The sequence below is a fragment of the Diospyros lotus genome, chromosome 1, assembly GCF_014633365.1.
Source record: "Diospyros lotus cultivar Yz01 chromosome 1, ASM1463336v1, whole genome shotgun sequence".
In the NCBI taxonomy this organism is placed as follows: domain Eukaryota; kingdom Viridiplantae; phylum Streptophyta; class Magnoliopsida; order Ericales; family Ebenaceae; genus Diospyros; species Diospyros lotus.
In genome coordinates, this window is record NC_068338.1 from 31,171,252 (window position 1) to 31,195,666 (window position 24,415).

Genomic DNA, 24,415 nt, shown 5'->3' on the forward strand with positions numbered 1-24,415 from the left:
GCTTTGACTTACCGTTAATTTTATATTCTATATTTGTTAATAACGTTCGTGTTATTATATTATAAAACAAACATATCAATTCAATTATATCAAATGCTAACTCAAAAAACAATTCAACAGAAAAACCTTTTCAAAAGTGAGTGAGTCCATACAGTTATAAAATTAAAGTCATGGGTTTAGGTTTAGGGTTTATTTTTAATTACTATTTGATGCTACATTGAACTTGAAGGATCTAGAATCAATTATAAAGTTTGAATTTGAATGTGTTAATTACGTGATTATGATTGACCAGCTTCTTATTATTTACTTTCTCTTTCTTATTATATTTTGTCTTGCTTTGAAAATACCTACTACTTGTCAAATTATTCTAGTCCTTGGTTTTTCCATGTAAATTCGGCCATGGGCTTAATTTAATTGTTAATTGATGTTACTGAAATTTGAAATTTATTAATTGGGTTGATGATATAGGAAACTTATTTAGGGATTTTAGCAGTTTGGAGAGTATTTTTCAAATCAAACCCTAATTGTGGTTTAGCTATTTTTGAAATTATAACTAAGTTATAGTGTGTTTTAAATCATAACTTAACGGTTTAGGTGATTTGAGAAATTTTAAAATAACGCTATTTATCTTGATTGAAAATCTTCAGTCTAATTGATATTTTTTATTAAAAAATAAAAAATGCCCGTGTAAACACAGACACATATATTTTTTTAATTTTTAATAAAAAAATATTAATTAAACTGGAGATATATCTTTAATTTAGATAAATGACATTACTTTTGAAGAAACTTAGCATTGAAATTCAATATTAGTGCAAACCTAACAAAATTAAAGTAATTTCATAAAATTATCAAAAATCACAAAATACATAAAATTCTAAGTTAAAAAATAATTATAGGTCAATACATCCAAACTACCACAACTATAGAGCTTCAGTTGAAGGGCATGAAGGTCAATTTACATATCAATTTTCTCCTAAATCAAAATTAATCACGGTGCCCTAAACAATTAATTCCATAATTTTAACTTGAAAAAATTAATTTTATTACTTAAAATTTTATACTTTATGAATTTTTTGCATTTAATTCTTTATATTTGGGAACAATAAAAATAATTTGAGATAAATTCATAATATTCAGTTATATAATTTAGTGTAATATATATTACGTGAAATGTCTAATATATTAGAGTATTATATGCAGGACCAAATAAATTATGCTTTTGAGATGTTATTCAGTACACAGGATTATGTCGATGTATTATTTTTAGATCTTGTAAATTCAAGATTTAATTTTATGATTTTTTATTTTCTCATATAAAAATAATACCCAAAAGAATAAAAAAAAAAAGCAGTTTGGTGGGTTGGCCCGTGAAAGCCCTGGCGGCCGGGCCCAAAAATGGAGCCCCGGTCCTGAAATTTTGGGCGGAATCCGAACAAGGCATCCATATTTCCAGCGTCAAACCGTTACTGGCACTCTCTCTTCTTCGTTTTTGGTTCTTATCCGTGGAGGAAACGGAAAGCATCCTCTGATCAGATTGATTTCATGTAAAAACCAGACTGCTTTGACGCTCATAGACTCATGGAATCGGCGTCCGCTTTCGGCTACTGGAAAGTGACTCCATTTGGTACGGCTCTCTCAACCAAATACAGGGTTTCTCTGAGGCCTTTTAACAAACACCTGGAAGGCCAGTTATCAATCAGGAACTCTCAGAACCATATAAGCCGCGGAACAATTCAAACCCAGACAAGATGCTCGTTGTTAGGCGCGTCAAATTATGGAGTCTCACTTTACTCGCGCACGCTGTCATCTTCGTCGGCGGTTAGGAAAACCCATTCTCGTCAGCCAATTAACTGCTCGTATTCAAGCACAACAAACTCAGAGCCGCAGAATCCGACGTTGAGAATTCTCAAAAATGTTTCATTTGATAATGTCAAGGCTACCGTTCATCGGTTAACTCCTATTGACATCTGCAAGTGGTCTTTGGTCTTCTCCCTCTCAGTTGCTGCCGCAAAATGGTCTGTGAATTTGCTGTTCAACCCGTTTTTCTGGATGTATTTTAGCTGGGCATGGTTGTTCTGGCCATGGTTTTTGGCCGTGGGTCTTGCAATCTACGGCTTCTATTGCCTCCGCAAGCATTTGCGCGGCGAAGCTAATGTATTTGAGCAACTTGCGCTTGTTACTTCAGCGTTTACTTGGTTGACTCTCGTCCCACCCGCCCATTTCAATGGCTACCTTGAAGGCTGGCCTTTTGTGTTCTTTTTCGTGTACCACTACTTCTTCTTTTTCAATGTGAGTGTTCGGAAGCGATTATACGGCGATTACTACCCTCGCCCGCACGACCCCAAGTGGGATGTTAACCCGCCCAATTGGCACCGTCTTCTGTTCTGTGTCGGAGTCATGGTTGCCCACTGGCTCGCGGCATTTGAAGGACCTGAGCTGCACCTTGTCGCGGGCGGGCGGAACAATTTGTGGGTTTGGGCTTTGATAATGTTAACTTTGTTCACACAGTATCACTCTACTTTGTATCTTGCCAAGTACTCGGAGAAGGTGGTTGTACCAACAGCGGTTGTGCAGTTTGGGCCATATCGGTGGGTGCGCCATCCCGTATATGCATCTACGATGCTTCTCTTTGTGACTTACTTCGCAGCATTACGGGCACCTATCAGCGCCCTATTTGTTGTTGCGGTCTGTTTGATGTATTATCAACAGAAGGCCAAGTTGGAGGAGGCTTTAATGATAGAAACTTTTGGCGCCGCATACTTGGAGTACATGAACAGAGTTCGGTACAAGTTCATCCCGTCTATTTATTAGTCGGCTTTGAGGTACGTTGTGCCTTTGTTGTGTAATCTAAACGACGTCTGGATTTCTGATGATTATTTCAAGGTTTGATTTTGTAGGACATATTTATAAATTATATCGTTAGAGATTCTTGCACTTCAAATTTTTGTAGGTTCATAGTTTCTTAACTTGACGGATGTGTTAGCCTTTAGTTCTAGATGAGTTTTGATAAAATTATTTTGAAAATTTGTGGCTAAGATGTGGAATTTGCTTGTGGTAACGTTCTTAAGATGATAGAGTTTGTCTTCCCTTGCTGGACTGTGATTGGTCTCCAATTAAATACAACTTTCTGTACATACTAGGTTTGTCTAATGCTGTTGCTTGCAAAGGTTTGTCATTATTTTCTGACAGCAACCTAGATGGGTTTCTGTGTATTCAATATTTATCTTGTTTTATATTCTAAACCAAACAAGATTTGCTCATCTCCCTTGTTTATTTGTATAGATCTTGTAATGTATACTCGTTATGGGAACTTGTTCTTCTCCCTTGTTTATTTGTATATTTCTTGGAATGTATACTTGTTACGGTGCTTGAATTATTGTCTGCATTTATCATGAGCAATGGCCAAAAAAACATGTTACTTAAAAGGGTTTTCCTTGTGGCATCAGCTCATTCAGATATATGGAATAATGTTAGAAATTTAAGCTTTACCAGGTCAGCCAGTTACAGTAGTTTCTCATGCCAATGCTTTTTGTCTTTAATTGATTTTCATGATCACTAGTACAATTTCTGGACCATGTGGAAATAATCTGAAATGATTGTTGAAAACATAGGCAATCATTCCAAGTCAAGCAGATGGGAAGAAATGTAAAGAATGAAAGTTGTTCAACTAGCATATTGGGATATCAATCAGCTAAAAAGATCACAACATTTGTAATAATAGAACTTTCTTCATCTTGATCAAATGTGGAAGCTTCGTTAGCAAATTTACTTTAGAAGTTTTCAAAAAATCATGCATTGTATTGAATAAGGAGCCATAAAATAAACGAGCTAAACCTAATACTGGAAATGAGTAGGCAGAATAATGCTCAATAGTTATGCTTAAATGCCTAACAAAAATTTATATATTAAAATTTAAAGCGTATTTTAGAATTTAAATTAACATATGAATCTTTGACACGCAAGTCTAAAAATTGGGATACAATCAAGTAATCATGAATAAAAAATACAATTACCTAGCAAAAAAGGATAAAGAATAAAAAACACTAATTTTTGTTAGTTATTTATGAGCCATAATTGCAGACAATACGAATATAAGATTATTTAATACATCAATTGTTATGGAAATAAAAATCATTTACAAAATCTTGTGATAAAATGCTATTATATAAACCAAAGGCCATTTGGAGGTCAGAAGCACCACAAAAAGTATCTTCCTTTAGTTGGAATGCATTGGCTCCATATTTTCTATTGAAGAGGATTGGAGGAGAAGATGATCTCTAACGGACTGATGCTTTTTTGCAAGAAAGACGGGGGGAGTCAGAGGATTACACTCTTCTGCATTGCTATATGGATTTTTTATATGTAGAGACTAACTTTTGGGTTGTTTAGAGTCAATTTAGTCAAGTTGTCCACCGTGATTGGTTTATTGCATTATTCAGGTCATAATTGCCCAAGAAGATGTGCCAAAAAATTTGGAATGTCACTTTCTATGTGTTTTTTGGAGTGAAAGGAATATTAAGGCTTTTGAGGGAATTGATAGGCCAGTACATCTCTTTAAGCGAATGCTTCCCCTTTCCCTGTTGGAGTGGTTAAAAGAGGAGATTTCTTTTGCTCAGTCTGCTTTTACCTTATTCTCAGATGAGTTAGAAATTTGGATTCTTAGTCCATGGTTATTTGATGGGATTCACCCCCTTTTATGGCAGCTTTTATTAATAGTTCCTTTTGTACTACTTATACACCATCACTAACAAATAATAACATATCAAACCCTTATCCCATTAGGTGGGGTTGGTTGCGTGAATTTTGCCCGTTAGTTGCTATTGATCATTTTATCTTGTTAAGGTCCCCTACTCATATCACATTTAAGTGTCTCTCATAAAGTTTTTCTTGATAAACCTCCTCTCTCCTCACATGTGATAAGCCTTTATTAGTCTTCTTTTTATATGATCAAATCACCTTAATCATGTCTTACACATCTTATCTTCAATAGGAATCTCTTTTCCCTTATTATGAAAAATATCTTTTCTAATTTTATCTTTTTTTGTATGTCTGCACATTCATCTTAGCATCTTCATCTCCTTGGGATGACCGCCCTTGCGTGGCCCCCGGTACTCGTGCCCTCGATTATGCCAGGGGAGGTAAATCGCAAGTTGAGCCTTTTGGCCCTTGCACAGGATGATGATCGAACTCGCAACCCATCGGATTGAGACCAACATATTGCTCATATGACCGCTCGACCTATGCCCTGGAGGCAACATCTTCATCTCCCTAATGCTTATAGTTTGCATATGTTGGTGCTTTATTGCCCAATATTTTGTACCATGCAACAAAATTGGTTTTATAGCTGCAATATAAAATCTTTCTTTTAATTTTTATGGAATCTTACTAACACATAAAACACCAATATACGCTTTTTCATTTTAACGATCATGTATTAATTATACGGGTAACATCCTATTAATCTTGCCATCTTTTTAGATGATTGATTTCGGATATCTAAATTGATCTTTTCTTGATATGACTTGATCTTTCAATTTACAGTAACATCATCTGAACTTACATTTTTACTGAACTTATATTTTAACATCATCCAGGTTGTGTCCCTCCCTGTTCCAATATGCTTTTGTACTGAGATCAAGATACCATGATCGGAAAGGCAGTTATGCCCCGGGGGGGGGGGGGGGGGGGGGTGAATTGTGTAACTATTTTCTCATCTTATTTTCTCAGCCTGTCAGCCAACACAAAATCTGCAAAATAGTATACAGCAACACCTCTTCTTTGGTATGTTTTGTGAGTTTATACTTTTAGGGCAAATAGGTAAGGGCTTAGAGCAGAAATGTAATCAAATTGTAATTGAAAAAATATCAGTATATCCTCCATATGTTTTGACACATGTTTTTTGCTCCACAATACATGCTTTGACACAATTTTCGATTTGATAATATTTTTAAAGTTTAGTGTAAATGTTATATAGATTTTTAAATTTTCTTAACGGACGTTAGATCCATAAATGGAATTAGACAGTGTTATAGAATTGAGGCATTTGTTCTTGTTCCCTCTTTACTTGATGTAATTTCTAAGTGTAAATTTATTGCTAAATTATTTTGAAAGAAACATCAGAGACCCAACAACGTATTAAGCCTTAATCCCCACTAGGTGGAATTTGCTACATGAGTTCTACCTTGCTAATTATCTTGAAAGAATATTTAGTGCAAGAAAAAGAAATGTGGAAATGAAAGTAAAGTTTTACACAATTCATTATGAGTTAAATTCCCCTAAACGTTTTACTGAAGAATGAATTTTACATCATGAAGATGTATTAGTTAAATTAGAGTACCAAACTACTAGTCAAGAGTCAAGACCAAAGTTTTCTTTTGAGGGGATTGTTTTTGGTCTGGGAAAGACGAAGGATTTTTTTGGTTTTTGGATGTGGGGTGGGTGGGAGTAGGATAGCCAAATGGATGGTCACCCCTGGCTCCATGCATGATCAATTCCAGTAATACAGGCAAAAGGATGGTGCTTGAAATCACAGTCCAATGTTATTTTTTCAAGTATTATTTCTATTCATTGCATCTCTCCTTTTCTCATCAAAAAGTTAATTCTCATTGTTGCAATCTGATGGTCATGATCTTAGTGCACCAATATTATTGAAGTATTACATCAGGTTTGATATAGAACAGAAAAATCTGGGCTGCACTTTGTGATACTCAATATGATTTCTTGACATGTAAGAAAGATACAGATGCATGCCAGTTACTGTTGATAGTTTGAGTGGAATTCTTCAAAAATAGCACCCAAGTCCTATTTTGTCTCTTGCGTTGGGGTTCTGTAAATTATTGGAAGTTGGAGCTTCACTGATGGGTTTGAGAGACATTTTCTGCAACTACAGATATAAGTGGATGCTGAATGCTTTGAGTTGGCTGAAATTTTCTTCAGTTTATGTTTGTTTCACCTCCCTGTGTCATTCTTTTGATCATGGTTGCCTAAGGATCGAAATTCTGTGTCTATATATGGTCTTCTGAATTTAAAAATAGGAACGTTTAAGACTTCTTTTTGTAGTTTGTGTCATTTGTTAACTTTCAACCTAAACCTTAGACATGATACAAGGAAAAGTGAAAATCGTGGTTATAAAAACTATGCTATTTCTTTTTACTATTGTAGTGCCTTCTCAAACTTGGTTCCATTATCTGTTGGAAAAGCCTAGAGGACTGAGTTTTTCTTAATGCAGTAAAACAAGTAAGTCGATAAGGCAGTATATTGTCTTACATGTTTCCTTCTCAAACTTCCTTGCGGTGCACTATTCTTACATGAAGGGCTATCTGTTGGAAATGCCTACATGACTAGGGTTGTTATTGTTGTAAAACAAGATATGGATACTTTTTGTGGTGAATATAGTGACAATCTCAACTGCCTTGTTAAGCTAAGATTTAGAATTTTGCTACAGAACAGAAGGATTGACCAGACTTATTTGCTGTGAGCTTAAATTGATGTATCTGTTTTCTTCAATTTTTCATGTATAAGGTGGTTTTTGCCTGGGGCCTGCCTGTTTTGAGTGGCAATTATGTTGCAAGCATCAGTTCCTATTTCTCCTGTTGCTGTGATGCTGCCTTTGTATAGATTTCAGGCTATGGTTACCATAATGATGCTATATTCATTCTTGTTAAAATCGTGAGTTGACTCGTGCAATTTTACGAGTTTACAAGTCACTAGGTATAAAGCGAGTCAACTCGCTTGTAGGATCGGTTTTGTGGCAGAATCGCAGCAACTCACGAGTTTAGGGCGTAAACTCGGTTTCCGAGTTTACCGAGTTCACGTTTGGCCCAATTTCCAGGCATATATATATATATACACATATACATGACACTACGTGGTATCTTTTCTCCTGCAAACCCTAATCGCCCGCTAAACCCCTGCAATTGACGCTCCCTCTTCATTCGTTCACGGGTTCACCCAAACAACTGCTCTGTTTCTTCGTTCAGTGGTGCTTGCTGCATGCAATGCTGTGTGTGTGCTGTGCTAAGCTATGTGCTGCGTCCGAAGTCTGATTGCTGTGTGTGTGCTGTGCTGAGTGAGTGATACATATATATTATGTATTTTGGGGTGCATATTCTGTGCCTACATTTTATTCTGTGCATACATTTTGTGCATATATTATGTATTTTTGGGTGCATATTCTGTGCATACATATATATATTGTGTATTTCTGGGTGCATATTTTTGTGCATGTATTTTATTTATAATAAGGATTATGTCATTACATATATTTACATAAATTAAAGGATATTTTTAATTATCCGTAAAATTTTACGATTTTATGATCTAATTTTATAGACCCTCTTACGATCCCACTTAAAATCTCGATTTTAATAACCTTGGCTATATCTCACCATTACATCTGATGCCCAAAAGAAATTCTACCCCAGATTTATAGTTTTTGGGTATCATTCTGTTTCTCTACCATTGAATTGAATACGCTTGATTTTTGGATTCAACGTTTTTTTTTTCCTTCAGTCAAATATGTTGTTCGTAATTATTTTCTTTCTCTATTTTCTTTTTATTTAGTATTTTATTCCTTTGTTATTTTCCTTTTGAAATTGAATATTGACTACCAAGCATATGGTAATTCATCTGTTTATCTTTCTCTAGTAGTCCTTTTGTTTTGGAGCAGTTCAATAAAGGAATTTTACATATATCATGTGTCCTTGTGACAAAAAGTATCGGAAACATACTTTTGCAGCAATGATATTGACAACACTCTAGTATAGGATATCATGGTCACAAATTTTACCAATTAGTTCTCGGCCTGCTTGGAAGCAATTTGATTGTTATTATGGACAGACATGAACTTGCAGTACTTCAATGGACAATACATGTAGGTCCATTGAACTGGCGTACTATTTGTAAAAGTAAGGTTACCTCCTACAATATTGAATTACTGTTGTACTTTTGAAGATTGTCACGGCCCTAGGTTTTCCTAGGGCTTAGAATGGGATTTTGGAGGAATTTGAAGAAGAAAGAACAGAATGGAGGGAGAAAACAGAACAGAAAGGGGGAGAAATTGAGAAGAAAAGGGGAAGGGTTCAGACAAACAGAGAGAGAGATAAGAGTGAGAGGGAAAACAGAATGGTTTCATTCAATTCATTCCTGCCCTATTCTCTATTCAACAGCCTATTTATTGGTTGTTTACATCCTTGTAGTTCTTACCAAACTAATTGTACAAAATAAAGATTTGGAGAAGCCAAGAAACCAGAAATCATATTAACAGAGAAGAAGACTGACTGAATGAATGAATAACTTCTCTCTTATTCATCAATCTGGTACAAAAAAACTATCACGCCTATTTACATTATATACATCTTATCCCTGATCCTCTACAACTGTTCTCACTTTAGATATATACTACCACTATATAAATACAAGCATTTAACTGTTCTGCTCTGCCTAATATAACCAAGACTAATCAAACTAATGCACTAACAAACTCCAATACAATTGCAACTACTGCCCTTTGGGTCATGACAAAGATCAATGAAGTTAATACTATCAAGGTCCAGGAATGCTTTACCTTTTTTTAACACCAAAATTTTAGGAAATAGAAGCATTTTGTTTTGCATGTTAATTATTTAAAAGTTGTATTGGATCACGTATAAACTTTTCCTGTTTAACAGTATGAAAATGGCTTTTACCGTGACTTGTTTGAGAATGAATTTTGATGCTTAATTATAAATGTAATTTTCTATCGATGTCTTTCACTGTACTTGAAGATGTGACGTCATCAGTTATGGTATAGGTTCTTGTTTCTCCTTTCAGTTATGCCAATTCCAGTTAAATTGACTACAACAAGATATGATTGTCTTAGTCATCATTTGTTCTAGTTCTCAGAGTACTTCTTTTGCATAAGATGAAGCTAAATATAATACAGTGAGACTGATATTACATTTTATTGAGGACGACAGTATTGAGTATGATTGGATGAGTTTGACCTTTGGATAAGGATTTTCACTCAATTCCTGTTTTCTTTTGTTCTGTGGTTCAATTCATTCCACTGCCTGGAGAATGACAAATACTTCACCATGTGCATGTATTCTTATTTATGGATTATCACCTGATTTTTAGTTTGTTTGGATGACCCCTAGAATGACAGAAAGATAAGATACTTCACTGAAATGCATGTATCTTTACTTGGTTGGCTTGCAAATTGCAGAAATTTGTGCAGAAACTTTGTACACGTATTTACATGTTCTCCACATTATTGAAGCATCAAGAGTAGATGGCATAATGACAAAATTTTCCATCAGTGTGTCAATGTGATGGCCAATCTCTTCTTGTAACCATTCTTAGCATCTGAGGATATGCCTCGTCTAGTTTCTGATACTGATTGAGGATTTGTAGTTTCCTTGATCTGTAACCATACGGTTGGGATTCTTTGACTGGAATCCAGAGCTTTAGAATTGATTTTGAATAAAAATGATAATCATTTCTGGGTTGGTGACATGCAAAAATGACTGATATTTAACAGCTTTTGACAATGGCTTCTTGTGTTCCTCAGAAATCACATATCTCCTCTCTCCTTCCTTCATTTTGTGTTGAAGAATGCTTCTCATTTTTGGCGTATCATTGGGCCTTTCCCGTGCTGTCAAAATTATGCAACTTGTGCCTCGGTACCATCATTGGCTGCATATGCATTCTGTGGACAAGCTCTGATCAAATACCATTGATTTTGAGATTCATATGTGCACAAATTGATTTGACTTGCTGATATTTATTTAAAAAAAGAATTTATCTTATGGTTATAAAAAATATATATATATATATCAGTGGAAATAGTGATGCTTCCTGTCCATATGACTTACTGTGCCATGGCCCTACTAAAATTGTTTGTGCTTGACAAGGTACGTGGCATCACAGTGAGCGCTGCTCTCTCATCCAAATTTCTTCCCACCACCAACAAGACCATTAATTAATTTGGCATTCTTGCTCTGCTCTGCACTGCCCCGCCCCGAAAAGTCTCAGCACTCGCAGGGTGAAAGAACCCTTTGCTTTTGTCCAACCCGTGTTCAATCAAAACTTATTGATTTTTGTCCTAACTTAATTGTAGAACATTTTAGTTATGTTGCTTGCTCTTGTCACCTTATTACTCAACTCATTAGAGTTTGTGGTAATCTAATTTAAAATTGACAGTTCTACTACATTACGTGCCATTATTATATTATCTATTCGAAACATATATAAATACCATAACCGTATATGAAAACGTACATTATAATGAAGCACATATTATCGTCAACAACAACGTAGTCTGAAAAAATTTGACAAAAATTAAAACATGAAAAGGGATATGGATAGGGTGACGCATGCTTTCGGCCTTCCCCTCCCTCCGCTTGACAAAAAAAGGAAAAAGAAAGAAACTAACAGATCAATGATGGAGTACCAGCTCTTTGATGTACCCTGATGGGCAGCCCTCCTTTGGGCACCGGAAAAGGGCCGTATTGTACGCCGTCGTCGTCTCCGATCACTTCCCATCTGAGGTGCAAAACAACGATCAATCACATAACAATTACACTCTTAACTATACATATGCGAATTAAAGCTTTTTGTTATATTATTTGGATAATATTGCATTAATTAAAAAATAAAATATAAAACACCATTTGCTAACTTAAGTCGTGTGATATATATTATCATGTATGCATATGTAGGGGGGAGAGGGGAATCTGAATTCTGAAGCCCACCAAGACAAAAGGGGCCGTCTTGTTGTCAAATTGAACAGAACCTCACGTGCAGTATTTGGTGGGCCTCCATGATTGAGATTGTACGCCTGTGTGTGAATATGAATATGTATATGTACGTATAACCGAGAAGAAAGAAATTTATGTACGAGGGCTTAGGATTCTATGTCTATTCCAAACGTCACCTCCGAATTAACCCAAATAATATAAAATGTACAATGTATGATTGAAGACCTTAATTATCAGCTAGCTTCATTCTCTCTCTCTCTCTCTCTCTCTATATATATATACACTATAAATAAAATATATATTAAATTTGTGTGGACATACATAATTATTTAAGAAGAGTAGAGTATAACGTTATTGACTTAAATTGTTTCCCACTTATGGCCTCAAATATGGCAGCTGAGAGTTGTGGTGCGTGGTTAAACACAAGGCTGTTTGTTACATTAATTTTCTTTTGTAGAGCTGGCAATGGTTTTGTCGGATTAGGCATGATGGAGACTGCACAGCTGGTAACATTGTCTAACGATTTTTTCCCATCTTAAAATTGGCCAAAAAGTTAATTTATTATATCACAATGATTAATAATAAAAATATGATCGATAAAACCAATAGACAGAAGCTGGGATATTCATCATAATTAATTAATAATATAAGTTGTTACAGTAAATTAATGATTTTACTCTTGCAGTAAATGTAGTAGAAAATTCTTAGATATTGGGAAGGACGGATGCATGAGAGTCATGCGAGGATGGGAAACAATAATTGTGCCTACGCTGCATGCATGGATGCCGCGTCTCTACATACATGGCTTCTACGTACGTAGACAATTCGTGGCTATCCTCTAACTTCACCGTATATATATATATATATATATATATTCACACATCTATGGAAATTATTAGTATTTTATTAAAGTAAAATGAGAGAGAGAGAGAGAGAGAGAGACCTGTAGGAGGTGGAGAGGTGGTGGAGGAGGACGAGCATCTCAAGCTTGGCGAGGTGACTGCCGGGGCAGGAGTGCAGGCCATTGCCAAATGGCATGAAGGTGTTCGGTCTGGGTGGCACCTGCACCATCTCACAATCATTATCATCTTCTTCCTTCTTCCCCCTTTATTAATTTCTCATCATATTCATGCGTCTATATATATATATATATATATATATACCCTCAACCCTCTGCTCACGTGATCTTTTTTTGTAGTTCAAAAGATTTCCCTATATGTCTACGATCTGATCTGACCCTTTAAATGCAGGCAAGATTCATTCCCAGCAAACTGAAAAAGACCGTACCAACAAGCTATATCAAAACACACACACACATCATTTATTAATGATGATGAAGATCTTGCGGCCAGTCGATCACTGCTTGCCTGACAAGTAAATATATTGCAGCAAAATTAATTAATTAAATTCATTATGACTTTTGGGGGTGGTGGGTCTGACCTCAAATCTGGAGGGGTCGAATCTTTCAGGCTGAGGGAAGAAATCTTCACAGTGATGAATGCTTCTGAAGAGAGGAAGAACCTTCCAGCCTCTTGGGATAATGTAGCCTCCCAATTCAATGTCTTCCACTGCCTCTCTGAACGTAAATGACAGAATACTCGCGCTTCTCAGAGTCTCTTGTATCACCTACATCCCAGCCCCCTTATTAATTATTTTAAATTCATCACATCCCCCACAATAAACATATATATATATATATAATCAACATTTGAATCAAAGAAATATATATCTAGTACCCGGCTGGTCAAAGGCATCTGCCTTGTATCATCCCACGTAAGTCCTCGTTTGGCTTCCACTGTTCTAGACCTTATCTCCTCCTGCTCCTTCTGCAACAAGTTATGAATATTCAGAAACTGTGGAAGGAAATTAATTAATCAGCATGAATGGAGTGGAGGGTTTAATTTGTGATTAATAATATCTATAATAAATAAAATATTAATGATTACAGTGACGGCTTCTAAGAGGTCTCTGTTGTCGTGTAAGTACTTGAGAAGCCAAGTTAGGACACTGGCAGTGGTGTCATGAGCAGCAAATATGACTCCGATTATATTATCAGCAATTTGAGAGTCGGTGAGCTGATGCACCTCCCCCTGATCCTTGGCACCCAGCAACACTCCCAATAGCCCTCCACCCTCTGTCTTGCTTTCCCTTTTTCTTTGTATCAGCTTCCTCAGAGTCTCATTCAGTTTCTTCCTTGCCTATCAAAATCCATATCATCATGCATGCCAGATTAATTAACTAAACATCCCATTTCAGATTACAATTTTATTATATTACTATTATGTATACATATTTATTATATATGTGAGGCGTTTGAAGACAAAAATACTCCTAGCTGGTGATATTTGTTCAAAAAACGTATGTGGGGCTTAAAAGTACTACTTCAACAACGACGACAACATAGCAACATGGATTTTAGGTTTTCAGATCTTTTGAAATGCTCGTAATTATGTGTATATGTACCTTCATGGCTCTGTGAAAGGGTGTTCCCGGGAAATCCAAGGGCATGGAATTGTATCCCTTCTCGAGGCAATGATAAAAGCGTTTGATTCCTTCTATTTCTGAGTCTCGATTATGGCCCAAGGCTGATATCAATGCCACATCAAAAGCATACTATGACAGACCAAAATAGTACTTGATTAATCTTTTAGAATTCTTCTTGAATTTATATAATTAATTAATTAATTATTCAAAATCTAATTAAGTACCTTCTTCATCTCTTGCAGAGTGTTGATGGTGGTATTGCTCCAAGCTGGAAGAAACTGGAGAACAATTTGCTCAATCTCCGGCACTAATGCTCTTAGAGAAGAGGGCAGAAAGGAGGCCTGAACCAGCTTCTTAAGCCGAGAGTGGTACGGTCCTTGGTGAAAGAATAGAGCTTCTGGGCCTATCATCTTCTCTTTGCTTGGCGGATAGGTTGGCTTGAACAGATGAGCTTGCCTCACTAGAACCAGCTTTGCTGCTTCTGGGCTTGACATCATCACACATGGGCATCCCAGAATATGGGTCTTGAATATATCTCCATACCTAGAATTAGAAAACATCAAACCTTGACGAATTCAATAATAATTCACATCTCCCAATAGAATAGTAGCATTTCACCTTCAAACATAAAGGAACTGAATAAAGTATATATATATATATATATATATATAGATTTGGTGTACCGTTTTTGCCTGTTGGAGAAGAAAGAATTTGGGTTTTCAGTGTAGAGCTTGAGGGTCTCTCCTATGTAAGGCCAGCCCATTGAACCAGGGGGCAAGCGTCTGTGTTTGGGGTGCCGCCATTTAAGGAAGAAGAAGAAGAAGAAGAGCAAGAGGGAGCAGAATAGAAGGGCTTCTAGAAGAGCAAAGACGGTGGTGGCCGGAGCTGCGGCTGCGGCTGCGGTTGGTGGTGGAAAGAGAGGCTGCATGGTAGTGGCTGAAGCTACAGCTTAATTAGATATAAGAAGATGGTGTGGTGGCAAAGGCTAAGTTGGACATGTAATGGCAAGCGATTGGGGGGTTTTATATAGAGGAGATGGGTGCGAATCTGAGAGCATTAAATTTAAAAAAAAAACAAACAAACAAAGACAAATTGAGAGAGAATCGGTTCTTCAATTAATGAGGCAATCCAATCCCTATATTTAATTAAGGCCATAATTAATAGGTGAACAGCAAGGCCACCAAGAGCACGAGGTTTAAAAGAAAGTTTCATTCATACACACACACACACACACACACACACACACACACTTAGTCATCCAAAACAAAAAATTAAAGAGAGTCTGCCTATGTATGAGTCGCACAAATTATCCAAAAAGAAATTAAAATGAAATTTGGGTTCATGTGAAAAACAAGATTATTATGCCTCCTCCGATCCTCGTGGCCTCCAAAACTGCTAAATGCAAGTATATATATAATGTTGATATTGTGAATAGTGTTGTAATTATAAAGATACTATTCTTTTCTTTTCTTTTCTTTTTTTATCGAAATGAGGCATTCGACTTAATATATATTTTATTATTTCAAATTAGTGATGCATCAATATAGTCATACATTTGAAACAACCATGATCACAATATTCTAAAATATTTTTGTTAATATAAATTTATGATAAAATAACGTTCCTATGATGAAAACATGAAACAACTTTTGAAAATGTGAATGAAAGGAATAATAACAATAAAGACAAATATAAAGATACCTTAATTACAAGGGAATCCCTAACCTAGACCACAGTCCTCTCTCATAGATAGGGTAACCCCACCCTCTGCTTGTGACACTATCTATATTTTAGAAATTCTTCCTTTAGATCCTTTCACATACCATTGTTATGGAAATAATAATGTTGGTATTCATATTATCGTCAAAAATAAAATAATAGTTATTAGATTTTTATTATTTTAAAAATATAATGAGTTCAAATACATATTCTTCTATCTAAAATCTTTTAACTTTTAAACTATCGATCGATCGATCTTTTTGGTTTTGCGTGGCACAGAATGGGCCGACAGCCCAGCCTGGCCCAAAAGCGACCGGCAGCTAGAGCGCTGAATTTTGTGAGTGGCAATTGCGTACGGTGCGCGTTAGGCAATCACAGGTAGACCCCCACCCCCCCTGGGAGCCACTTGGCCTCCTCCAGTCTTACACGTGTCCAATGATTGTCCCACCGTTTCTTTCCGTACTTGTTCTGAGCATCAAGCATCAAAGCAAAGGTGGACCAAAACGCGCGACCTGTCGTTGCTCTACCCGGCCCATCCCATCCCATCCCATCCCATCTTAATTGCTTTCCTCCATTTTTGGAGTATACTGTTCGTCCCTGCTTGCTTCTAAAGCAGAAGCTGCTGCTTTCGATGCAATGGAATTCTCACGTGGTGGCGCCACCCTGTCACCGCCAGAATCCCCGGGGGAGGATACAGGTGTGGCGTTCAGAGGCCGTGGAGATGGATGGGATGGGATGGGATGGGATGGGAATTTGATTGCGGCAAGCAAGAAGGAAGGAAATATCAGAGGGCGCGATGCCGGGTCAAAGCTTATCGATCGGAAGAGGCCACGACGGCAGCCTTGATTTGGCCACGTGGACGACAATCCTCAGACGCCGGCAGCTTAATCTGGAGGAAAATAGAAAGACGAGATCTCCTCTACGGCGATGTTGTCAACGCACACGTGGCAGGGCCTTGAATGTGCGTGCCATCATCTGTGATGAATGCGCAGCATAACAATTCTTTCGTATAATAGTAATAATTACACTAATAATAACTTAATTTTACATTATATTATTATTTGGTCACTAAATTTTAAAATATTACCTATTAATCATTGATATTTTAAAATACTTACTGTCTAATTACTGAACTTTAAAATGTTAACTGTTAGTCACTGATATTTCAAAACTGTTACTGTTTAATTATTAAACTTTAAAATGTTATCTATTAGTCAGTAATATTTCAAAATTGTTATACTAAACTTTAAAATATTATCTATTAGAGCATCTCCAATGTTGGACACCAAATTGGACTCCAATTTGGTGTCCAACAGTGATTTACGCTAATTTGGGGTCCATCATTTTGGTGTTCTCTCCAATGTATAACACCAAATTGGTGTAAAAGGAAATTTTTAAAGAATATTTTATAAATAAATATTAATAGTATAATATAATTAAAAATAATTAGTCATATTTTATAAAAAAAATTAAAAATTACAGTCATAATTTTTTTATATTTTTTTCAAAATATGTTATTCTAATTAATTTTTTTACTAAATTTTTAATTAATTATTTTTGCCTAATTTTTAGCAAACTAATTGTTTATCCACCTAATTATTTATCCATCTCATTTCTCAACTAATATTTTAAATCAAAGAAACTATTTTTCCAATAAATGTTTTTTTCACTTAATATTTCAATTAATTTTCTTATCTTCTTTTTTTCACTATTTTTCCAATAAATGTTTTTTATTTTTAAGTCATGTTGTTGTTGTTGTTTTTATTTTAAGCTTTTTTTTCTATTTTCATCATGTATTTTTAATTTAAGTTAATGGAAATGTTATTGCTTTTTATTATATTATTGAATTTTTACATTAAAAATATTTTCTTTATATTAAGTAATTATTAAAATAAAAAAATTCATATACATAAACAAAAATAGTTCATTTTATATTAACATAGTATTTATAAAATATATTAAATATTTTAAAATATATTCAATATTATACTCATTTTATAGATATTAATAGAATATTTCCATCGATATATATTTTTTGTAATAATTTAATTTATATTTTTAATTATGAATCAAAATATACAAATGTATTAAAAGTGATAAAGGATATAAAAGGAATAACTTATTTTAAAGTTATACAAAGAGGGGTAAAATAGGAAATAAAATAAAAAAGAAAATTTGGTGTTGATGAATAGTATAACACCAAATTTGGTGTTACACTATTCACTCAACACCAAATTTTGTTATGAAAAATTGTGCCAACACCATTTTGGTGTATACGTTGGAGCCGTTTTCAGCGCCAATTTGGAGTTGGCGCTGCATTTGCCGCTCCATTGGAGCTGCTCTTAGTCACTAATATTTCAAAATTGTTTCTCATTTGTCACTCGTGAACTTAAAGTTCAGTAACTATCGAGTGACGGATGAAAAATGATTTTGAAATATCAATAACTAGTAGGTAATATTTTAAAGTTCAGTGTAACAGTTTTGAAATATCAGTGACTAATAGGTACTATTTTAAAGTTCAGTAACTAAACAATAACCGTTTTAAAATATCAATGACTAACATGTAACATTTTAAAATTTAATGACCAAACAATAATAGAATATAAAATTAAATTATTCTTAGTATAATTAACCCAAACACAAAGCGTGTTGCAAACTTAGAAAGAAAAGTGAGCGCTACAATATAAAAAATATATAATAACAATAATAATAATAACATTTGTCCAAGTAACAGTGTAGTGTAAGTGTGTTATTGGAGATTGTAACATTGGCTTCATATTTGTCAGATTTAGTGACGTGCCACATGAGATAACAGCCACTTGACCCGACGCGGAACGTTAAAAAGTGTGCAATTTATGATGGTTGTTTTTGAAATAGTTATATTAACGGTGTTGTTTCGGCACGGCAACATATTTATTAATTAAAAATATTTTTATTAAATTATTTAAACTCTACAAAAAAAAAAAAGAACGATCAAAGGATGATTGTTTTTGAAATAGTTATATTAATATTGTTGTTCGGGCACCGCAATACATTTATTAATTAGAAATATCTTTATCAAGTTATTTAAATTTCGTAAAAAATAAAATGATTAAAAGATGCAGGTCAATCTATGTATAAATATTTTAATACTTAAACTAGATACAATAAATTTAAATATAATATTAAAAATAATATCAGAATTATATAGACATATTTTTTTTAGAATCAGAGCTAATCTATTTATAGAGAAATATAAACTTTTTTGATATTTATTAAAATTATGATTTTTACGAATAAAGTCTATTATAATATTTTGATATTTACAACGATTAGAATTTTTATGATTAACGTCTATCATTTTCGTAGAATTCTCGAAAGAATTTTTTGATATCAGAATTATTTTGTTTACTTTTTATTCGAGATCACCATTGAGGGGAATTTTTATAGTACAAGCTTAAGATGAAGCTTGATTATAGTCTCAGGGAGGGGGGACAATATATAATAGTCCCCCAGTGTAAGTCTCTAAGAGACTGCATTAGTCTTTTGGCCTTCCATTTCTAAGAAATCGTAATGGTCTCCTAGCCATTTATTATTAGGAGACCAATATGGTCTCTTGGCTTTTTGATTTTCCAGTCTCCTGGCAATTTGATCTTTGGGAGACTCTAATGGTCATTCAGTCCTTACACATGATACCATTTTTTAACCCCAAAAGTTTTTTTGAATTTTTTTTTTTTGTCTTTTGATGAATTTTTTTCTCTATCATATCAATTAGAAAATATCGTCTAGGTATACAAAGTTTGAATATAATTAGTGTGTAATTTTTTTTTCTTAAATGTGTTAAAGTATATATATATAGATACAGTTGTACCACCAATTTTTAAGTGGGTCTATAATTTTTTACTTTTTCTAGAATCGTCCCTCTAAATATCTATCTTCTAGAAATGATCATTTCTAGATTTTTCTTCTATTCTAAACTATTCTAGAATATATTTTTTAATTATGAAGGTGTTTGGCTAAGTGGTTTGACCGTTTATAAGCTCTCTAGTGTTTTCTTGTTAAATGTTTGACAATATTAATTAGCTTAAAAGCTATGTACCTTAAATACTACAACAATAGCGTTTTGCAAAAATTGGTGCCCCTAACTTTTGCAAAAATACTGGTAGTAGGTTATTAGGTTGATCGATTAATTTATTATTTTACCTTCAAATACTTTCAATATTTCTAGCCTTGTCCTTGTTATTAACGTTGCATGTTCTCTCCATTGTCCCTTTCTCCCATCTTCCCCTGCCTTCTAGCCATTACTGTCGCTGCCATCGTCGCCCTTCCTCTAGATTCGCTACAGCCGTCGCCCCTTCTCCATATCCACCATTATCGTTGTCCAACTAGGTTGCCACAAGCCGCCGTTGGGTTGGTGGGTCACACCATTACCGCAAGATGCCGTCGGGTTCATTTCAACCTCTTTTGGCCACCACTATCGACCATTGCCATCGCCCTCATCGACTGCTTTCCGTTGGCCATCGCTCCCATCAGTCGTTGCCGTCATCGTCGACCATAGGCTGTTGTGCTTTTCGCTACTTATATATATAACACATAATAATATATATATTATTGTTATATATAACATATATAATACATATAGTAATATTGTATTAATATATTTTTAATAATTATATATAATTTATCAATATCTAATGGTAAAATTTTACATAATTCAATATCATGTTTATTTTGGTCTTTTTATCAAGTTTTAATAATTTATCAACTCTTTCAAACCAAACACATAAATATTTATTGATAGCTTAAAAGCACATTTATCCAAACACATTATTAGTTTAAATGCTACCCAACTTTTAATTTAAAAGCTAAACAGCTTAAAAGTTATGGAAAAAAAAACAGTAAGCCAAACACCCCCTATATCATTCTAGAAAGTACATTAATTCAACACTCCTCCTTAGTGCATCTCTTCATTTACTTTGAGTAGTTCATTGAGTAGCTTGAATTTCGATCGCAATAAAGATTTAATGAAAATATTTGCAAGTTATTCTTCTATTTTACATTGTTAGAGATCAAACTATTCACTCATTGTGGCTTCTTGTAGGAAGTGATATTTGATCACAATATGTTTAGTTTTGCTATGATATATTGCATTCTTCACCATAACTATTGATGACTTATTGTCACAAAAGATGTAGTTGGTTCTTGTTAGCATCCTTCCATGTCTTTGAGTATTTTTCTTAGTCAAATTGCTTGACTTACTATTGCATCTGTTGCTACAAATTCTACTTTGGCTGATGATTGCATAACTTCTTCTTGCTTCTTTGATGCTCACGAAAATACTCCTTATTCCAAAGTGAAGACATAGCCTAAAGTGCTCTCCATATCATCGATTGATCTTGACTAGTCATTATTAGTATAGCCAATCAATCTTGACTTGTCACTTGGTTGATAGAGTATCTCATAGTTCTTCATTCCTCGTAGATATTTGTGGATTCTCTTTGCAATCTGAGGATGAATTAGGCCTGAACTTTGCATGAATCTTGATAATAAGACTTGTCGCATACATTATGCTAGTCTATGTAGTTGTGTTGTATGGCAACAAGTCCTGCCACTGGAGCAAACATCTTATTGTAATTAATCCCCAGAAGTTGTCAGTATCTTTTTGCTACTAACCTTGGTTTGTGCTTTTGAATTGTCTCATCAGGATTTAGCTTTGTCTTGTAAACTCATTTCACTCTAGTTATATATTTGATTTCAGGTCAAACTACCAATTCTCAGGTTTCATTTCAATCATCTTGATTTCTTTCTCCATTGCTTTTGATATTTTACTCTTGTGTTTAGCTTTGATGATAAAAAATATCAAATTGTTTTATACTCTAAGTCAAAGTATATGATTTAGAAACAAAAATCAATTTCAAGTGCTTCGTTAAAATGAAAATTAAATGATCTATAATTTTCTATAAATAGAGATTTGCACAAATAAGTATTATGATAAATCCCCTAAATGATCTTCATAAATTATTTTTGAACTATTGGATAAATGAAGTAAAACTTTTTCAAAGGCAAAAGACTGCATGCTCTTTATAAATTGATATTTTTGTCTTTGACATGATTTTAATGATGAAATTCAATTGTATTTTATGATGGAATTACTTTATTAATTTTCATTCACTTTGTGCTCTAAATTTATTTTATATGATTTATTAAGCATCAAAATTAATTTTATCATACAATTAAATGCCAAAAATCTTATTATAAATTTTTTTATGACAATTGAAATATTATGTTTCTATTTGATCAAAATTGTTGAATGAAAATTAAATCTAATACCAAAATATCTTGTGATAAATTTTTTATGGTATTTTGGAATATTATGTTTTTAATTGATTAAAATGTTAAATCACTACAACAAAAATGATTTGTTGAGGCATCTTTTTTAGGGCATTTTTTAGAAAGTGTCATCTAAAATACCATTTTAAGGCACAATCTAAAAAAGTGCCCCAATACAATAACTTTAATGGAGCACAACAATTAAGTGCCTTATAAAATATCATTTTAAGGCACAATTTAATAAAGTGCCTCAATATAACAATTCTAATGAGGCACAACAATGAAATGCCCTAATAGACAAATATAAGTGTCTTAATAGATAAATCTAATAGGGCATAATTTTTGAAATGCTCCATTAAAATAATTCTAACAAGACACTCTGATGAAGTGCCCTAATAGACAAATCTTAAGTGCCCCAATAGAATAATTCTAATGAAACTTAGATATACGATAAAATAAACATAGACACATATATTAATAAGATGATGTGCAGATTAGGTGGTCACGCATGTGCAAGAAGAAGGAAATGTTTAGGGTTCGAGTCGAGGGAGAAGTAAGTTAGAATTAAGAGAAGGCCTTGTGGAGGATATGAAAAATAAATTTACAGTAATTTTTGAGGCATTTTTAAGTGTCGCAACAAACTTAAATTTATAATTGTTTTTAAGGCATTTGTAAGTGCGTCAATACGTTTTTGGGGCACAGTTACATGTGGCATTATTATTAATGCCCTAATAGTTAAAATGCCTCAAGAAACTATCTATTGAGGCATTTTTAAATTCCTCATAATCCAAAATTTGTTGTAGTGAATAAAAATTACTTTAAGCAATTTAATGCTAAAAAACTTGTGATAAATTTCTTGATGATATTTGAAGTGTTGTATTTTTATGTGATTAAAAATGTTGTACCAAAATTTTTTAAAGGGTTAAAAATAAAACAAATGTAGTTCTTGACCCAAGTTTTGAACCCTTGTTACTAGCCAAACCCAAGACTTAAACAAAAACAAAGAACCATTTCTTTAGGAAGTTAGCTTGTTTATTTATGTGCACGAACTTATATCTCTTTCAATCAGTCAACTAACTTATTTACATCTGTCAACTAACCATTGAATCTGTCGACTAAGTCATTCAATTTGTCGATCAATTCTCTTCATTTGTCGATTGAATTCGTCTCTAAAAGCTTGCAACGACTAATTTTTCAAATCCCAACAACTATAAACAACTAGTTTTCTCTTGAACCTTTTGAGATACCTATAAATACAACTCATGAATAAAGTTGAAGATGATAATGGATGAAAATGAAGTGAAGTGAGTTTATAAATTATTTTCACACTTCTCAAGTGTATTTATGCTCTCATAATTTTCTCTCAAAAGTTTTAATCTTCATTTGTATTTATTTATTTCAAGTCTTGTATTATTTTGAGAGACTTTGTAATTAAGAGTAATAACTCTTAGATCCTCTCTTATCTTTTATCTATTTGTATATTTCCTAACTTGTTGTGCTAGATGACTTGCTTATTGAAGCAAGGGTTGAAATACGTAGTTTGGTGCTAGAGGGGTTGCTTATCCAAGTAAGAGATTGTATTTTCCTAGTATTAGACTAGAGGGTTTACTTGGAATCAAGTAGGAGGTTTAGTGAATTGGTTTCAAATGCTCAGTGAGAAACTAAGATAGTAAATTAGGATTGATTTAAAACCAAACCACTATAAATTATGTGTTCTTTATCTTTCTTGCTTTTTATTCCTTAAGCATTGCAGTTGTCATTCTATACATATTGTATGTGTTAACTCACTAAAACCTCATTTGTATTAAAAAGATTTTAAGTTTTATCATATTTTTAAATTACCCAATTCATCACCCCTCTTGGATGTATGCCATAACATTTCAAACCTATTAGCTTTAACCCATACTTCTTCTTTTGCAACTTCTTCAAATGATGTTGGCTCCACCATCACAATTAATGTACATTAGCATACTTAGCATTTGGTTTGCTTGGACAACTTGATTTTCTTAACAATCATACATGCTGTGGCATTTCGATATCTTCTTGTGTTGACTCATCTTCTTCCATTTTGCCTTTAATAGCTTATGGGATTGTTGGTGCCTGTGAAGATTTGATAATCAGAAACCTCATACTTGACTCTTCTCTCATTTCTTCTCACTTCG

The 24,415-nt window shown here is 33.9% G+C and overlaps 2 protein-coding genes across 8 annotated transcripts; one reads left to right on the forward strand and one right to left on the reverse strand.

Moving 5' to 3' along the window:
• Positions 1-1,447: 1,447 nt before the first annotated feature.
• LOC127811924 (uncharacterized) lies at positions 1,448-11,125 on the forward strand. 5 transcript variants are annotated; one of them, XM_052352168.1, is made up of 2 exons: positions 1,448-2,825; positions 10,896-11,125. In XM_052352168.1, exon 1 carries the CDS (start codon positions 1,582-1,584, stop codon positions 2,812-2,814), a length of 1,233 nt encoding a protein of 410 aa, XP_052208128.1. In that variant the 5' UTR covers positions 1,448-1,581; the 3' UTR covers positions 2,815-2,825; positions 10,896-11,125. The 5 variants fall into 5 exon arrangements, with proteins under 5 accessions (XP_052208128.1, XP_052208118.1, XP_052208102.1 ...); XM_052352158.1 differs by lacking the exon at positions 10,896-11,125 and adding an exon at positions 10,553-10,870; XM_052352142.1 differs by lacking the exon at positions 10,896-11,125 and adding an exon at positions 10,208-10,504.
• Positions 11,126-11,249: 124 nt separating this feature from the next.
• LOC127811908 (abscisic acid 8'-hydroxylase 2-like) lies at positions 11,250-15,233 on the reverse strand. 3 transcript variants are annotated; one of them, XM_052352108.1, is made up of 8 exons: positions 14,909-15,231; positions 14,450-14,768; positions 14,205-14,354; positions 13,688-13,939; positions 13,478-13,594; positions 13,182-13,367; positions 12,685-12,803; positions 11,250-11,526 (listed from the first exon to the last, which is right to left on the reverse strand). In XM_052352108.1, exons 1-8 carry the CDS (start codon positions 15,151-15,153, stop codon positions 11,412-11,414), a joined length of 1,503 nt encoding a protein of 500 aa, XP_052208068.1. In that variant the 5' UTR covers positions 15,154-15,231; the 3' UTR covers positions 11,250-11,411. The 3 variants fall into 3 exon arrangements, with proteins under 3 accessions (XP_052208068.1, XP_052208074.1, XP_052208083.1); XM_052352114.1 differs by having other exon boundaries at positions 13,478-13,567; positions 14,909-15,230; XM_052352123.1 differs by lacking the exons at positions 11,250-11,526; positions 12,685-12,803 and adding an exon at positions 12,812-13,012 and having other exon boundaries at positions 14,909-15,233.
• Positions 15,234-24,415: the final 9,182 nt, after the last annotated feature.

Coding starts and splice junctions, on each gene's coding strand:
- LOC127811924 (XM_052352168.1), top strand. CDS start 1,582: ATGGAATCGGCGTCCGCTTTCGGCTACTGGAAAGTGACTCCATTTGGT.
- LOC127811908 (XM_052352108.1), bottom strand. CDS start 15,153: ATGCAGCCTCTCTTTCCACCACCAACCGCAGCCGCAGCCGCAGCTCCG. Junction 12,804..13,181: donor TCGACCCCTCCAGATTTGAG/GTCAGACCCACC, acceptor GAGATGGTGCAG/GTGCCACCCAGACCGAACAC. Junction 11,527..12,684: donor CACCTCTCCACCTCCTACAG/GTCTCTCTCTCT, acceptor TTTGCACCTCAG/ATGGGAAGTGATCGGAGACG.